This window comes from Mobula birostris, chromosome 1, assembly GCF_030028105.1.
Source record: "Mobula birostris isolate sMobBir1 chromosome 1, sMobBir1.hap1, whole genome shotgun sequence".
NCBI lineage: Eukaryota > Metazoa > Chordata > Chondrichthyes > Myliobatiformes > Myliobatidae > Mobula > Mobula birostris.
The window spans coordinates 111,878,750-111,897,924 of record NC_092370.1 but is presented as its reverse complement, the minus strand read 5'-3'; the positions used below and the strand labels follow the sequence as shown (position 1 = coordinate 111,897,924).

The 19,175-nt window shown below is 44.1% G+C and overlaps 1 protein-coding gene across 2 annotated transcripts in view; it reads left to right on the top strand.

Annotated features, from left to right (window-relative positions):
• The window catches only part of ccdc12 (coiled-coil domain containing 12), a 95,332-nt gene that overhangs the window by 58,601 nt on the left and 17,556 nt on the right, over positions 1-19,175 (top strand). For both annotated transcript variants that reach the window (XM_072260311.1, XM_072260320.1), the window contains exon 2: positions 1,779-1,852. In XM_072260311.1, coding sequence (XP_072116412.1) covers positions 1,779-1,852 — 74 coding nt within the window. The remainder of the gene's footprint in view (positions 1-1,778; positions 1,853-19,175) is intronic.

Here is a 19,175-nt window from a genome sequence, read left to right as displayed (position 1 = left end):
AAAGGTAGTTTCTGCCTCCAAAAGCAAAAGTTCTAATGAATGTAACTCAAGTGGTCATCTTTATAATTTCTACCTTCAAAAGCGGATGTGATACAGAAGATAATTTGTGATACAAAGTCCTTTGTCCTTGATAAAATAAATAGATTTTTTTTGCTGTTGGAGGCCGAAATTTTCTTTCTGTCAGTATCATTGCTTGTTTTCCAAATTGCAACTGCAGCTATGCAATCTCCACTGGAAATGTCGACTACATATCATAACTCTTGGACCTGCTGAGTTACTCTAGCAGTTTCTTTTTCATTTGGATGATAATTTGATTCTATCCACCACTGGCTCAGGAAACCTTGATTATTGCTACACAGCCATCAAAAACACCTACTGATCCATCCCCACCTGCACCTGAGTCGACCACCAGTCTGTGCTTCTCCCTGTGTATAAATCCGAGCTGAATTGTGAGGATCGGGTATAAAGACACATAGTGCTCGTCTGTGGAAATGGAGGAGGCTTTATACAAGTAGTTTGAGTTGGTAGACTGGTCCATGTTCAAAGACTCAGTGGATGATCAAGATAATTAAGCTTGGTACAGACTTGATCATAAATTGTGTATGTAGCGCATTATATACCAAAGTGTTCCCAGAACAGAAACCAGGTATGAACTGGAAGATCCACTCCTTACTGTGTGTATTGAATAGAAGGGGGATGGAATATCACCACCTGTCCTGATAATCTCCAGTGTACCTCTACCCACAGTCACTGTCGTAGATGTCCAATCTGTATTGTGCAGAGTGAACCTGCAGAAAGCATCTGTCCCAAATGGGGTCCTCGTATGTGTTCTTAGTTCCTGTGCAAATCAGCTGGTAGGAGTAATTGCAGACATCTTTAACCTCTCACTATTTCATTCTGAGGTTTCCACTTGCCTTAGGAAGACCATTATCATCCTAGTACCAAAGAAAAATAAAATACTATATCTTAATGATTGCTGTTTGGTGGATCTGACATCCATCGCCACAATGATCCTCGAGAAGCTGTTTACAGGAAATATCAGTTCCTACCTCCCATGCAGCCTTGTCCCACTGTAATCTCCCTGGCCCTAAGCTCGTCCTTGAGGCCTCATCATGGCTTTTCACTGAGATTGTGATGCCAAAGTTGAGAGGAGGTGGATGTCTGCTGCTAGCATTTAGTAGCGTCAAGGTATGCTCGTAAAACTGAAGTCAATGTGCTTCAGTTCTTAGAATCATACCTCGCCTGTAGGAAGATGTTCCTAACCATTGGAGGTTAATCATCCTCTAGCTCCAGGATATCACTACAGGAGTTCTTAGGTCTGTTTTATCAATTCAACCATCTTAACATTTAACAGCTTCATGAATGACTTCCCCTCCTCACATGTCAGAAGTCGGGATTTTTGTTGAATGCACAATGCAATGCTCAATTGCATTTACAGGTTCTTAGCAAATGAAGTGGTCCTTGCTTATGCACAGTGGGACCAAGACAGTATTCGAGCATGGGCTGACAAGTGCTAAATTATTGTACCACAGAAGTCAGCCTACCTTTGATATTCAAAGGATTGCCATTGCTCTGCCTCTGTTAACATCTTGGGGCTTCCTTTGACTAGAAATCCGATGGGCCAAGCATGTAAATGCTCAGACTATAAGTGTAGGTCTTGAGTTAACCTTGTAACAAAAACAAACATGTAAGTGGATAAATGAAGAACTGATCTGCTGGGAGATGCCAGTAGTAGAGCTATCACAAAGCAATTTAACTTTTACATTTTTAATTCACAGAACAGAGACAAAGATGAAAAGGAGCCAGCAAATAAACAGTTCAAAGAGGACGATGATGAAGAAGTAAAACATAGGTGAGAGGAATAATAACCATCCCAAGGTTATTTTTAAACTCTTTTGTCCTTTTCACAAGGGCTCATGTTGTAGCTCCAGTGTAAATTTGAGTTGAAACAATAGATGAAGAGATTGTACTGTGGAGAGCATTCTGCAAACGAATTGGCTACATCACCAACACAAAATAATCTGCAGATGATGTTGTCAAAGGAAGACTCACAATGCGCTGGAGGAACTCTGCAGGTCAGTCAGCATCAGTTGAAAAGATTAGTCGACGTTTCGGGCCGAAACCCTTCATCAGGACTGAAGGAAGAACTTTGGGGAGGGTTTGAAGAATGCTGGTAGTTGAAAAAAAACAGTAATTTTAAAGACATGGGTGGGGGAGGGGAAGCAGGGAGGTGATTGGCAGGAGAACAATGCAAAGTAGTAGAAGGAGGTGGAACTATGAGGGAGGTGATGTGAAATAGGGATAGAGGAAGGGAGGGGGAGGGAATTACCGGAAGTTCGAGAATTCTGGTATGGTGAGGGAGCACTGCACAGAAAGTTGTGAACTCAGTCAGCTTATCATGGGCACTAGCCTCCCCAGCATTCAGGACATCTTCAAGGAGCAATGCCTCAAAAAAGCGGCATCCATCATCAAGGACCCCCATCACCCAGGGCATGCCACTCCTCTCATTGCTACCATCAGGGAGACAGTACAGGAGCCTGCAAGTACACACTTAATGATTCAGGAATAGCTTCTTGCCCTTTGCCATCCTATTTCTGAATGGACATTGATCCTATGAACACTACCTTACTACTTTTTTTTTCTTCTTTGCACTGTTTATTTAACTTTTAAAAATATATGTACTTAGTGTAATTTACAGTTTTTATTATTATGTATTGGAATGTACTGCTGTATGGACACTACAACAAACTGCAACTGCCCTTCAAATCCTTGGAGGAAGAATTCAAGGTAACAATAGCCAGAGAAGTGCTACAGTATAGGGACTCAAGTGACCCGAAAGTGGCTAGAGCAGAGATCCAAGTAAGTACTGGCAGGAAGTGGAGGGCAGAGGAAGCTGTTCAGGAGGCAGAGGCGAGGCTGGTGGGAGTGGTCACACGAGGCCGAGCTGGGTTAGGATCCTTTCCAGCTCCCCAAATGGACACCAGAGGGAAGGAAAGGCGTCGACTAGTTCAGGAGGAGGTGAGAGCAGTAGTGGAGGAGATGAGAGCCTGCAAGCCAGTGTGAATGAAGCAACAGGGAGCTTGGACAAGATGGGAGAATGTGGTTGAGAGGAAAGTGACCTGGGCTGATCTTTGGAAAGCCGAACCACACCGCATCCAATTTCTCATCCAGGCAGTGTACGATGTGCTTCCAAGCCCATCAAACCTGCACACATGGGGCAAGGCACAGTCATCTGTGTGCCCACTGTGCTCCAAGCGAGGGACCCTGTAGCAGATCCTCAGCGGCTGTGCAAGGGCACTTGGTGAGGGACGGTACAGGTGGAGGTATGATCAGGTCCTGAAGACCATTACTGAAGCCGTCAGCACAGGAGTTGAGTGGGCGAAGCGGTCCCGACTCTCCAAGCAGACCATTGCCTTTGTCAGAGCTGGGGAGCAGCCAATACCTGCCAAAAGAACATCTGCAGGCATTCTGACCTGTGCAAGGGACTGGCAGCTGTTGGTGGACCTCGAAGGGCAGCTGAGGTTCCCCAACCATATCGCAGCCACCACCCTGCGAACAGACATTGTCCTAGTGTCTGAGTCTACTAAGCAAGTGGTGCTGCTGAAATTGACAGTCCCATGGGAAGATAGCTTGGAGGAGGCCTTTGAAAGGAAGCTCTCCAAGTACGCAGGGCTGGTCAGCAAATGTCACCAGGCTGGATGGAGAGCGAGGTGTCTCCCAGTAGAGGTTGATTGTAGGGGATTCGTAGCCCGTTCTTTAGTTAGAGCCTTCAGCATTTTGGGCATTGAGGGAGAGAGGAAGAGGAGAGCCATCCGCAGTACCACTGATGTGGCAGAGAGAGCCTCAAGATGGCTGTGGCTCAAAAGAGGGCAGCCATGGAGTCATGAACAGCTAGCCATCTGGACACAAGCTGGGGTCTGATCAGCCCTGGCTGGGTCACTTGGGGGAGGTTGTATGATGTTGAAAGACCCAAAACACCCGATGATTCCAGGAACATCACTGAAGATGTGTCCAGAAGCATCAATAGATGTATGTACACAGCTGTCACATAACAAATTTCACAACAAATGTCAGTGATATTAAACCTGATTTTTGACCACTTGATCATATGGTTTAACTTTTTTTGATGTATTGTCCACTGTCATTTTACAATCAATTGCAAAGGAGGTCTTGTGTGGATTACTTTCACTATTATAGGACAAAATTGCAGCCAACAAAGTGAGTATCAGTTCATTAGGGATGCAGAATCAAAAAGGGTAGTAAATACAGTGCTCTCTATTAGCTCAATGCGTGGACTATAAGAAATAAGGTGGATGATCTTGTTGTATTTTTACTGATTGTTGGGTATAATGTTGCGGCCATCACTGAATCGTGGCTGAAGGATGGTTGTATTTAGCAGCTGACTGTCCAAAGTTAGGCATTGTATCAGAGGGTTAGGAAGGTAGGCAGAGGGGTGGCGTGGCTCTGCTGGTAAAGAATGGCATCAAATCATTAGAAAGATGTGAAATAGGACTGGAAGATATTGAATCCTTGTGGGTTGAGTTAAGAAACTGCAAGGATAAAAGTACCCTGATGACAGCCATATACAGGCTTCAAAAAAAGTATCTGGGATGTGGACTACGGATTACATTGGGAATTAGAAAAGGTGTGTCAAAAGGGTAATTTTATGATAGTCATGGGAGATCTTAGCATGCAGGTAGATTGGGAAAATCAAGTTGGTAATGGATCTCAAGAGTGAATTTGTTGAATGCCTTTAAGACAGCTTTTTAGAGCTGTTTGTTGTTGAGCCGACTAGTGGATCAGCTATACTGGATTGGGTGTTATGTAATGAACTGGAGGTGATTAGGGAGCTTAAGGTAAAGGAACCCTTAGAAGACAGTGATCACAATATGACTGAGTTCAACTTGAAATTTGATAGGAGAAAGTAAAGTCTGAAGTAGCAGTATTTCAGTGGAGTAAAGGAGATTACAGTGGTATGAGAAAGGATTTGGCCAAAGTAAGTTGGAAGGAGATGCTGGGAGGGATGACAGCAGAGCAGCAATGGCTTGAGTTTACGTGGAAAAATGAGGAAGATGCAGTATAGATGCATTTCAAAAATGAAGAAATACTCAAATAGTAAAATAGTACAACCGTTAGGACCACTAGAAAATGAGACCAGAGAAATAATAACGGGGGCCAAGGAGATGGCAGATGAACTAAATGAATATTTTGCATCAGTCTTCACTGTGGAAGACACTAGCAGTGTGCTAGGTGTTGGAGGATGTGAGGGAAGATAAGTAAGTGCAGTTACTATTATAGGGGAGAAGGTGCTTAAAAAGCTGAAAGACCTAAGGGTACATTTGTCACCCAGACAGATGAACTGCACCCTAGGTTTCTGAAAGAGGTAATGTTAGAGATTGAGGAGGCATCTTGCCTGACGAACTTGTTGGAATTCTTTGAGGAGATTACAAGTAGGGTAGATAAAAGGGATGCAGTAGATGTGGTATATTTGGATTTTCAGAAGGCCTTGGACAAAGTGCCACACATGTGGCTGCTTATGAAGTTAAGAGCCTATGGTATTACATGGAAAGTTATTGGCATGGTTAGCACATTGGCTGATTGGTGGGAGGCAGCGAGTGGAATAAAAAGATCCTTTTGTGGTTGGCTGTCAGTGACTGCAGAGGTCAGTGTTGGGACTGCTTTTTATGCTGTATATAAATGATTTAGATGATGGAAAAAATGGCTTTGTTGCCATTTTTGTAGCTGATATGAAGATTGGTGGAGGGGAGGTAGTGGTGAGAAAACAGGTGGACTGCAGAGAGTAGGACAATAGGCAAGAGAGTGGCAAGTGAAATACGGTGTTGGAAAAAGCATGGTCATGCACTTTTGTAGAAGAAATAAATGTGCAAACTATTTGGTAAACGGGGAGAAAATCCAAAGATCTGAGTCCTTGTACAGAACACCTTAAAGTTTAACTTGCAAATTGAGTAAGTAGTGACGAAGACGTATGCAATGTTAGCATTCATTTCAAGAGGTTTAGAATGTAAGAGCAGCGATGTAATGCCGAGTCTTTATAAGGCACTGGTGAGGCCTCACCTTGAGTATTGTGAACAGTTTTTGACTGCTTATTCTAAGAAAAGATGTGCTGGAATTGGAGAGGGTTCGGAGGAGGTTCACAAGGATGAATCTGAGAATGAAAGGGTTATCATATGAGGAATGTTTGATGGTTCTGGGTCTATACTTACTGGAATTTAGAAGGATGGGGGGGGGGGAATGTCATTGAAACCTTTTTGAATGTTGAAAGCCTAGATTGAGTAGATGTGGAAAGGAGGTTTCCCATGGTGGGGAAGACTAGGTTAAGATAACACAGCCTTAGGATAGAGGGGCGTTGAACTGAAACAGATACAGAGAAATTTCTTCAGCCAGAGGGTGGTGAATTTGTTACCACAGGCAGCTGTGGAAGCCAGGTTATTGTGTGTATTTAAGGCAGAGATTGATAGGTTCTTGATTGTCCACAGCATCAAGGGTTATGATGGCTGGGCAGTGGGGCTGAGGAGGGGAAAAATGGATCAGCCATGATTGGGTGGTGGAGCAGACTTGATGGGCCAAATGGCCTAATTCGTTCCTATGTCTTACGGTCTTTTTCATCCCAAACTGAGAGGCACTGAGATTAACACCCTGATTATTGGATGGAATCAGCTGACTGAAGAGCAGTGATGGGGTTTAAAGAGGAGAACTCCATGGTTTTGTGGCCTGGTATTGTACTAGATTTAGCAAAGTCTCTTTAGTTTGGTTAAATCACTAACTTAAGTTTTTTAACAAAACAGAAACAACTGTCAGGCTGTAGTACTGCATATTGGAATCTTTCCAATTGTCAGTGAGAATCACAAGTGATGTGTTTTGTTTTAAATCAACATAGAATAGTGGGAATAGAATTTCAGTCCTGTGATTTCCTCATTTTTCAGCCCTCTGCATCGTGACTGCATGATGTTCCACGTATGGAGTAATTTGGGGAAGATCTGGTGAAATTATCTTCAGCCACACCTTTCCTATGTATTTATTTTCACTTCTTCTGCTTTTCTTTACAATTGAGGCTGCCAGCAAACATTCAGATATTTTTCAATAATTTAGACAGATGTAAATATCACTCACCTCATCAAAACTATTCTCTTATTAGATTAATCTCGGCTGCTCCCTATTTTGTGGGTGTTTCTTTCATAGAAAAGTGTCCAAATCAGTGCTAAGTTAATTTAGATCAGGGGTTCCTGACCTTTTTTATTCCATTACCATTAAGCATGGGGCCATGGACCCCAGGTTGGGAACCTCTGAATTGAGATCATCTTATCCTTAGAACTTAGTTGCATGGAGTAGATAATTTTATCTTAAGGTACTAAGGATTATTTTAACTGTGAAAGCATAAATCACCAATAATCGGGGCCTTATTCTGATACAAGATAAAATCCTGAAGCTAGTAACTTTAGAACTATTCATTCTTTCCTTTCCCTTTGATGTTCAGATAACTTGTGAAAAGAGTCAGGATAAGATTAAGGCTAAAGTGTTCCTGGTCATTTGATTACGTTTCTTAGTGGGTAAAGATATTTCATGCAAGTATAAAGTTCCTTCCAGGTAGAAACTGTACACTTAAAATTGCTTTTGGTTAAATGCTGGAATCAGAACAAAATGTTGCTGGAAATGCCCGGCAGGTCAGATGGCTGAAAAAGATAACAGCTAATGCTTTGGGTAAATAACCATTCTTCAGAAAAGAGTTGTGGAATCGGAATGAATTCATAGCGGTTTAAGATGTCTACAGTACAAAACTCACTTGATCTGCAGGAAGGTGCATTAAAGACAATTTTTAAAAATCACTATATATAATTTTAAAGTGGGTTATACTAGGAAAGGAAGCACATCAGGAGAAAATTGAAATAAAAACAAAATAATAAAGGCAGACAAACCAATACAATGAAACAAGGTTTTTTGGAATTTTGCATGCTGATGAATTCTCCAAAGATATGTTTATATATAGTATGTTACTGATAATCATTCAAGAAACTGTGAACAGCTTTTAATCTGTATTTGGGTGGTATTCTTTGAAAGAGGAATGCTGACTATTATACAAAGAGTATTTCCTGATGGAACAGTGCATGATTGGCTGGAATTTGGCATAATGTCTCTTTGGAAAGTCTGTCAGCCCAGATCACTTGGCATTCCTCTTCACTGTACAGGACTATCAGACTAGATTTTGTGTTTAAGATCTAGGTTTGGATTTGTAAAGCAGCAGACTTGCTGTATGTCATTGAAAAGGCAGGTGCAAAGTTAGTTATCCATCAATGACAAGACCTATAATAAAAACCTGTTTTGTCTCTGTTATTTACTTTAGAAGGAAGGGCAGGGCATATTCGAAAAATTCTTGTTTAGAAATGAATAGATTTCTCAGTGAGCTAAGACAAATTGATGCTGTTTTTTTTTCCCAGGCTGCTTCAATCACTTGGAAGCTTACAAGATGTTCCTGATATGTTAACATTTAGTGACTTCCTTGTTAGTTAATAATCCAAGGACAGAATTTAAATGTTCACTCTTGGCCTTTATAATCATAGAAATTTAATTGAGTGGCTCTTGGTGTATTCTTGCAACATATTTTTGATTTGTCATAATTGAATGAAAAGAGAAGGAAATTAAAACGAAAAAAGTCTTGACTGATGTGCCTTGCCTTGCCCTACCCGAACTTTTCTGCCCATCGTTTCTTTTCCCAGTAGCTTTTGATTGACATCTATTTACTTTTATAGGAAAATATTTGCATTTAATAGAGCACTTTTCACCACATCTGAATCATAAATCATTTTGCAACCAAAGAAGTAAAGTAAAATGTTCTGTCACATCTCATTGTAATGTCTTAATATTCCCCAGTTTTGTAAAGCAATGTGTGTCTCTGTTTAGTAAGCTAATACAGCTTGCATTCTGAATAGTACCTTCCTGAGTCATTTTTCATTCCCTCATAATTTGACTTCATCCCCAATTCGTATCCCTTCTGATACTATTGCTGTGGATGAAAATAAACCATATCTGAAATAAACAATTGAAAAACTACTTGACTAGCACATTGTGCATTTTATTTTAGACTTTTCTGGCCATTCTCACTAGCCATCTGAGTTGTAATTCTTAGTGCTTCTGCTTCGTAAGACCTCTTGTATACATTTCTTCATCACCACCATCTTATTTGCCAGTTTTCATTTGGGTACATTTGTCAATGCCCTCTGAACCAGAGCCATAGAGTGGTACACCACAGAAATGGGTCCTTCAGTCCAATATGCCCATGTCAACCAGTTGCCTATTTAAGCTAGTCTTACTTGCCCACATTCGGCCCAGAACTCTCCAGACTCCTTTTAATTCCAGTTTCCTTTTTAAATAATTTTATACCAGCCTCAATCATATCCTGACAGCTTGGTCCTACCAAAGAGCAACACCTCACACTTGTCCACATTAAGTTCCATCGATCATTTTTCAGCACATTTTTCTGCTGGTCCCGATCCCACTGCAAGCTCTGATAGTCTTCCTTGCTGTCCACTACTTCCTGAATCTTGGTGTTATCCACAGATTTGCTGATCCAATTAACCACATTATCATCCAGCTCATTGATATAGATGTAATGCCCTGCTTAAGATTTCTACTGCTTGGATGTGAGGTATTTTTATTTTTACAATTTTCAGCAAAAGCAGTGTATCCTGTTAGTAAGAGTGCTTTGGCTAAAGATGAGGAGCCACTTTGTCCAACTTAGCAATGTTGTGTCAGCCAGTCAGGTTTGTCTTGGTAGGTGTAACTTCCTGCTCAGTGGTATGCTACGGAAGATTCGAGAAAGCTGGGTGGGATCAAATCTCTGAAGGACAGTAGTCTGGTTTGGGGTCTTTTAGCAGAAGATGCGGAGAGAAGAGCACAAGGAAAGATGCTTGGAGGATCCCACCAAGGGGGACCCTATTGCAAGGAGTGCTTTGTGCAGACGAATGGTTCCAAGGAGGAAAGTTCTGCCTGTGGTTGGTGATGGGAATTCTGGGTGTGAGTAAAGCAATGCACCCAACTACTACAGAAAGGTGCTCCAACGTTTATGCGCACATTTAGACTGGTTTAACTGTAAAGGGCTGTTTTATTTTTTTTTCTTTATTCTGTTAACTATTTCTAAGTTTGAAATATTGGTAAATATATTTCCTTTGTAATTTTATGCCAGTGTACGATCCATCATTTTTCTGGCAAACAATAACTTTGTATGAGGCAGTACTTACACAGCATCCACGACAATCAATGTTCTTTAATTGGAACATCCCAACTTTCCTGCTTGGTTAAACCCAAATCATACCGACCCTAGATGTGTATTGCTTATGGAAGGTGGCCTTCTCACCCCCGAATCACGTGGCTATCAGCAGAGTAAGCTAATGAGCCAAGTTTGTTACAAGCCCTGGTAAGAGGGTTGCATAGATCACAAACAACAACTGACCCAGCACCAGTCCCTGTGGTACTTCACTAGTCACAGGTCACCAGTCAGAGAGGCACTCATCTGCTACCACTCTCTGGCTTCTCCCACTAAGCCAACGTCTAATCCAATTCACTAGCTCGTCTTGAATGCCAAGCAACTGAACCTTTCTGAGCAACCTCCCATGTGGGACCTTGTCAAATGCCTTACCAGGGTTCATGTAGACAGCATCCACTACCTTGCCTTCAACTTTCTTAGTAACTTCCTCAAACTCTACGAGCTTAGTTCAATTTGATTTACCATGCACGAAGCTATGCTGACTATCCCTAAGCAGGCCCTCTCTATCCAAATACTTGTATATCTGGTCCCTCAGAGTACCTTCCAATAACTTTCCCACTGCTGATGTCAGGTTCACAGGCCTATAATTTTCTGTTTTTTTTTTTTTGAGCCTTTCTTGAGCAGCGGAGCGTCATTAGCTATCCTCCAATATCTCACCCTTTGCTGAGGATGATTAAGGTAAATATCTCTGCTAAGGCCCCTGCAATTGCTGTGCTTGCATCCCACAGGGTCTGAGGGAACGCATTGTCAGGCTTCAAGACAGCAACCACCTCCCCTGTAGTTTGTATAGGGTCCATAACCCGGCTGCTTCTTTGCTTCACTTTTCTAGACTCAGTGTACGTCTCCCAAGTAAATACAGATACAAAAGATCCACTTATGATCTCCCCCATCTCTTTTGGCTCCATGTTTAGATTATCATTCTGATCTTCCAATGGACCAGTTTTGTCTCTTGCAATCCTTTTGCTCTTAGCATATCTTTGGACTCCCTTAGGAGTCTCCACCTTGCCTGCTAGAGCAACCATGTCCTGCCTTTAGCTCTCTTGATTTCTTTTTTAAATGTTCTCTTGTATTTCTTATACTCTATAAGTACCTCATTTGTTCCTACTTGCTTGTATTTGCTGTGCATCTCCTTTTGTTTTCTGAACCAGGGCCTCAATATCTCTCAAAAACAAGGTTTCCTAAACTTGTTACTTTACCTTTTATTCTGACAAGCACATACTAGCTTTGTACTCTCAAAATATTACTTTTGAAAGCCTCCCACTTACTAAGTACACCTTTGCCAGAAAACAGCCTGTCCTACTCCACACTTGCCAGATACTTTCTGATCCTATCAAACTAGGCTTTACTCCAATTTAGAATCTCAACTTGCAGACCAGCCATTGGTCCCAACGGATCACCCAGACCTATCTTTTTCCATGTTTTCCATTACTTTGAAAGTAATGGCATTGTGATCACTAGGTGCAGAGTGTTCCCTTACAGAAACTTTTGTCACCTGCCCTTTCTCATTCCCTAACAGGAGAGCACTCTCGTTGTTGGGACTTCTGTGTTCTGATTAAGGAAACTTTCCTGAACACGTTTGACAAACTATCACATCTAGTCCTTTTAGAGTATGTAAGTACCCAGCAATATGTGGAAAGATCAAACCACCTACTATAACAACCTTGTGTTTCTTGCAACAAGTCTGCGGTCTCTCTACAAATTTGTTCCTCTAAATCCCACACACTGTTGGGTGGTCTATAAAATAGCCACATTAACATGTTCATACCTTTCTGTTTTTCCTATTTCCATCTATGAAGCCTCATTAGATGAGTTCTGCAGTCCGAATGGACTGAGAACTGCCGTGGCATATTCCCTGACTTCCCTGACCCCTTCCCCTTTAATCCATGATTCCATTGTTTTAAGTGCAACAAAGGCTCACAAATGACTACAGTATCATAATTCCATGTATTATCTATACCCTGAACTCGTCTGCCTCTTTTACAATACTACTTGCATTGAAATATACACAGTTCAGAACACTAGTCGTACCATGCTCAACCTTTTGATTCCTGACTTTGTCTGAGGTCTTAATAACATCTTTCTCCACAGCCTCTCCACTATCTGTTCTGGCACTCTGGTAACCACCCCCTTGCAACGCTGGTTTAAACCCCATTGTGCAATGCTAGGATATTAATCCCCTGCCAGTTCAGGTGCAAGCTATCTCTTCTGTACAGATCCCAACTTCCCTGGAAGAGAGCCCAATGGTCTTGAAATCTGACCCCTCCCCTCCCCCCCCCCCCCCCCGCACCCACCATCTCTTTAGCCATGTTTCAAAATGTTTGATCTTCCTATTTCTGGTCTCATTAACACATGCACGGGTAGCAGTTCTGAGATAACAAACCTGTCCTTTAACTTAACACCTAACTCTTTGAACTCACTTTGCAGAACCTCATCACTCTTCTTACCTATGTCATTGGTACCTACATGGACCATGACCTCTCGCTGCTCACACTCCCACTTGAGAATGCTGAGGACTCCATCCGAGATGTCCTGGGTCTTAGCACCTGGGAGGCAACATGTCACCCAGGAATCTCATTCACAGAACCTCCTTTTTGTTCCTCCTATTACCACAGCCTACCTCTTCTCCCCCCATCCCTTTTGAGCCACAGAGCCAGACTCAGTGCCAGAGACCTAATCACTGTGACTTTCCTCTTCTAGGTCATTCTCCCCACCCCTCCCCCCAACAGTATCCAAAGTGGTATACCTATTGAGGGGGGTGACCACAGGGTACTTTGCACTGGCTGTTTAACCCCTTTCTCTTTCCAGACTGTCACCTAGTCTCCTAACTACTTGTATGTGTCCTATCCATCACTCTTAGCCTCCCCAAAAGGTCCACAGTTAATCAAGTTCCAGCTCCAACTCCTTATGTGCAGTGTTAGAAGCTGCGGCTGGATGCAATTCCTGCAGGTGAAGTCGTTACCTATACTGGAGGTCTCCCTGCCTTCCCACATCCCACAAGAGGAGCACTCAACTATCCTGCCTGGCATCCTTACTGTTTGAATTGTGCAAATATAAAGAAGGGAGCAATAAATAAACTGGGGAAAAGTGTATACCTGCAGCTTTTTTGTCTTTACTCCCTCAAGGCTCTCCTCTCTGAAGCCTCGAAGAGCTAAAGCTTCAAATAACCACTCAAACATTCCTTACTCCAACAACTTCTGCTCAGCTTGTCTCTGTCTTGTTTTAATTTGTTCTTGCCAATCAATCCAAGTCACTGATTGGCCACTGTTCAAATACCAGACTGCTGTGAATCAATGCCTTATGTCCTCAAGTGAGCTACATATTCTCATGCACCCGAATTGCTGATTGGCTGTTTCCTTTTAATTCTTTCATCTTTTACCTTAATTCTGTGCCTTCAGTTGATCCTTTACTGGGGGTGGGGGTGGGGTGGGGAGAGGAGGAGACTGTTCATTTCCCCATCTGTCTGTCATGATTTTAAACACCTCCAAGGTCAACCTTTGATCTCCTGTGCTCCAACAAATCAAGTCTTCACCAGCTTATACCCTTCCCTATAACTTGGGCCCAAAGATCCTGGTAATGTTCTTGTGAATCATTCCACTCTTTTCAGCTTCCTGTAGCAAGATAACCAAAGATGTATGCAATCTATGTGTGGCCCCACCAGCATCTTGTGCAACTGCCCCACAACATCCCAAATATTGTACTTAGAGCGCTGACTCATGAAGGCTGAGTGCCAAATGCCTTTTTCACCACTCTATTGACTTGTGATATCACTTTCACATGACTATGTATTTGTACTCTTGCATTCCTCTGTTCTTTAACACTGTATCTAGAGCTCTACCTTTTAATGATGGAAGTCCTACCTTGGTCTGGCTTGCCAAAATGCACCACCTTGCACATAGCTGGATTGAATACCATTTGACATTTTGCAGCTACGTGCCTAGTTGATCAAGATTCCCTTGTAACATTTGTCAACGTTCATGTCTATGACACACCTGTTAGTGTCATCTGCATGCAATTCCTTACTTGTATTCATTCCCTCGAAAGGACAAAAGGCAATAATGCATGAAGAGGACAAAAGACAAACCTGTCTTTTGTAAACACAAAATAATCTGCAGATACTGGGGTCAAAGCAACACTCACAACATGCTGGAGGAACTCAGCAGGTCGGGCAGCATCCGTGAAAAAGATCGGTCGACGTTTCAGGATGGAACCCTTCGTCAGGACTGTAGGGGGAAGGGGCAGAGGCCATATAAAGAAGGTGGGGGGAGGGTGGGAAGGAGAAGGCTGGTAGGTTCCAGGTGAAAAACCAGTAAGGGGAAAGATAAAGAGGTGGGGGAAGGGAGGCAGGGAGGTGATAGGCAGGAAAGATGAAGAAAGAATAGGGGAAAACACAATGGGTAGTAGAAGGAGGGGGAACCATGAGGGAGGTGATAGGCAGCTGGGGGAGGGGGCAGAGTGACATAGGGATAGGGGAAGGGAGGGGAAGGGAATTACTGGAAGTTGGAGAATTCTATGTTCATACCAAGGGGCTGGAGACTACCTAGATGGTATATGAGGTGTTGCTCCTCCAACCTGAGCTTAGCCTCATCATGGCAGTAGAGGAGGCCATGTATGGACATATCTGAATGGGAGTGAGAAGCAGAGTTACTGGGAGATCCTGTCTGTTTTGGCGGATGGAGCGGAGGTGCTCGACGAAGCGGTCCCCCAATTTGCGTCGGGTTTCACTGATGTAGAGGAGGCAGCACCGGATGCAATAGATGACCCCAACAGACTCACGAGTGAAGTGTTGCCTCACTTGGAAGTACTGTTTGGGGCCCTGAATGGTGGCAAGAGAGGAAGTGTAGGGACAGGTGTAGCACTTGCGCTTACAGGGATAAGTGCTGGGTGGGAGATCCGTGGGGAGGGACGTGTGGACCAGGGAGTCGCGGAGGGACCGATCTCTGCGGAACGCGGAGACGGAAAGACATGCTTAGTGGGAGGGGGGGGGCGGGGGGGTCCTGTTGAAGGTGGCGGAAGTTGCGGAGGATAATGTGTTGGATCCGGAGGGATCTTGGGCCTTCTACCTGCACTCGATCTTTTTATCTCCATCTGTCGCCGAGACATCAACTGTCTCAACTTCACTACTCCTCTCTCCTGTTCCAACCTCACTCCTTCTGAACGCACTGCCCTCCACTCTCTCCACACTAACCCCAACCTCCCCATCAAACCCGCTGACAAAGGTGGTGCTGTAGTAGTCTGGCGGATGGACCTGTACCTCACTGAGGCCAAACGGCAGCTCTTTGACACTTCCTCTTACTTACCCCTGGAACAGGACCCCACCAAAAAACATCAAACCATTGTCTCCCGTACCATCACCGCCCTTATCAACTCTGGAGACCTTCCATCCTCAGCCACTAAGCTCATAATTCCCACACCCCGTACCGCTCGGTTTTACCTCCTTCCCAAGATCCACAAGCCTGACTGTCCTGGCAGACCCATAGTTTCTGCCTGCTCCTGTCCCACCAAACTTGTATCTGCCTACCTGGACTCCATTTTGTCACCCATAGTTCAGTCTCTCCACACCTACATCTGGGATACATCCCATGCCCTCCACCTCTTCAATAACTTCCAGTTTCCCGGTCCCAACCGCTTCATTTTCACTATGGATGTCCAATCCCTATACACCTCCATTCCCCATCAAGAAGGCCTCAAAGCCCTCCGCTACTTTCTGGATAATAGACCTCACCAGTTCCCCACCACCACTACCGTTCTCCGGTTGGCAGAACTGGTTCTCACAATCAATAACTTCTCTTTTGGCTCTTCCCACTTTCTTCAGACCAAGAGTGTAGCTATGGGAACTTGCATGGGCCCTGGCTATGCCTGCCTCTTCGTTGGTTATGTGGAACAGTCTGTGCTCCAAACCTATTCTGGTATATTGGCGAGACCCGACGCAGACTGGGAGACCGCTTTGCTGAACATCTACGCTCTGTCCGCCAGAGAAAGCAGGATCTCCCAGTGGCCACACATTTTAATTCCACATCCCATTCCCATTCTGACATGTCTATCCACGGCCTCCTCTACTGTAAAAGATGAAGCCACACTCAGGTTGGAGGAACAACACCTTATATTCCGTCTGGGTAGCCTCCAACCTGATGGCATGAACATCGACTTCTCTAACTTCCGCTAAGACCCCACCTCCCCCTCGTACCCCATCTGTTACTTATTTTTATGCACACATTCTTTCTCTCACTCTCCTTTTTCTCCCTCTGTCCCTCTGAATATACTTCTTGCCCATCCTCTGGGTCTCTCCCCCCCCCCCCCCCCCCGCTTGTCTTTCTTCCTGGACCTCCTGTCCCATGATCCTCTCATATCCCCTTTTGCCTATCACCTGTCCAGCTCTTGGATCTATCCCTCCCCCTCCTATCTTCTCCTATCATTTTGGATCTCCCCCTCCCCCTCCAACTTTCAAATCCCTTACTCACTCTTCCTTCAGTTTGTCCTGACGAAGGGTCTCGGCCTGAAACGTCGACTGCACCTCTTCCTAGAGATGCTGCCTGGCCTGCTGCGTTCACCAGCAACTTTGATGTGTGTTGCTATTCTGGTACTGCTCCCCAACTTTTCCTTCGGTACATTGACGACTACATTGGTGCTGCTTCCTGCACCCATGCTGAGCTCGTCAATTTCATCGACTTTACTTCTAACTTCCACCAAGCCCTCAAATTCACTTGGTCTATCTCGGACACTTCTCTCCCCTTTCTCAATCTCTCGGTCTCCATCTCTGGAGACAGACTGTTCACTGACACCTTCTGCAAGCCCACTGACTCTCATAACTACCTCAACTGTACCTCTTCCCACCCCGCCACATGCAAAAATGCCATTCCCTATTCCCAGTTCCTCCGTCTCCGCTGCATCTGCTCCGAGGATGAGGTTTTCCGTTCCAGGACATCTCAAATGTCCTCTTTCTTTAAGGATCATGATTTCCCTTCTGCTGTCATCAATGATGCCCTCACCCACATCTCCTCCATTTCCTGCACTTCGGCTCTCACCCCATCCTTCCGCCACCACAACAGGGACAGTTCCCCTTGTCCTCACCTACCACCCCACTAGCTTCCGGATCCAACACATTATCCTCCGCAAGTTCCGCCACCTTCAACAGGACCCCACCACTAAGCGTATCTTTCCCTCTCCACCCCTCTCCGCCTTCCGCAGGGATCGTTCCCTCTGCGACTCCCTGGTCCACACGTCCCTCCCCACGGATCTCCCACCCGGCACTTATCCCTGTAAGCGCAAGTGCTACACCTGTCCCTACACCTCCTCTCTTGCCACCATTCAGGGCCCCAAACAGTACTTCCAAGTGAGGCAACACTTCACTTGTGAGTCTGTTGGGATCATCTATTGCATCCGGTGCTCCCAGTGCGGCGTCCTTTACACCGGTGAAACCCGACGCAGATTGGGGGACTGCTTCGTCGAGCACCTCCACTCCGTCCACCAAAACAGACAGAATCTCCCAGTAACTCTGCTTCTCACTCCCATTCAGATATGTCCATACATGGCCTCCTCTACTGCCATGATGAGGCTAAACTCAGGTTGGAGGAGCAAAACCTCATATACCGTCTAGGTAGTCTCCAGCCCCTTGGTATGAACATAGAATTCTCCAACTTCCGGTAATTCCCTCCCCCTCCCTTCCCCTATCCCTTTGTCACTCTGCCCCCACCCCCAGCTGCCTACCACCTCCCTCTTGGTTCCACCTCCTTCTACTACCCATTGCGTTTTCCCCTATTCTTTCTTCATCTTTCCTGCCTATCACCTCCCTGCCTACCTTCCCCCACCTCTTTATCTTTCCCCTTACTGGTTTTTCAACTGGAACCTACCAGCCTTCTCCTTCCCACCTTCTTTATAGGGCATCTGCCCCTTCCCCCTACAGTCCTGACGAAGGGTTCCAGCCCGAAACGTCGACTGATCTTTTCCACGGATGCTGCCCGACCTGCTGAGTTCCTCCAGCGTGTTGTGAGTGTGTTTAAACCTGTCTTTTGTCCTCTTCAGGAAATTGAAAGAGATCTTTGGCCAAATTCCTTTTGCTGGTAGGAACATGGAATGATCTTTTGGAATTGATGGTAGAGGCAGCTACAGTACAGTTACTATATGTCAGATAATTGGACAAGTATGTGAATAGGGAAGTTTTATAGGTTGGCATAAGTGACTAGGGTTGAACAGCTGTTTCTGTGATGTATATATGTATGAATACAGTCAAGGATAAAATTTCCATTTATGAAACATCAGCTTAGCTAAACAATCCTAAAGCATTTCACAGACTTATCAAAAACAAAAATGTGCAGTTACATAAAGCTAGTTGACTAAATACTGGGTAAGAGTGAAACATTTCAAGGAGTATATAGATTGAGAGGCAGATGGGTTTTCTATTGTGTGTATCTGTATTGTATATTGTGTTGCGCGTTTATTACGGGTGATTTGTTATGTGGGTTGGGGTGTGGTAGAAGTGAAGAGTATAGTTACGTACTCATGCTTTGTTCTTAGTTCAAGTTTTAGGCTGGTTAGAGGCAGCCGGGAATATTTTTTCATTGACCACTTCGCTTATCGTTTAATTACACTTAAGACGGCTTGGTTTAAGTACTTTTGAATATGCTTAGACTGTTTATTTCATTAGTCTTAGTTTCATTCATTTTATTATTTCAAGACAGTTGATTTTATTGGTCTCTCAGTAAGGGATTGAGCATACTGTATGTACTTTCACCAACTTGCATCTTATTTGTGGAGAGCGTGTCACACAGTGTCAAACATCTATGCTTAGCCCCTGAGCGCTTTTGGTTTGTTTGAAAGAAACCACTATAGATTTGTAGATACTGTCTTGGTAGATGGAGAGGTGACAGGATGATTGAGAAATTAAATCTGAGAGATGATT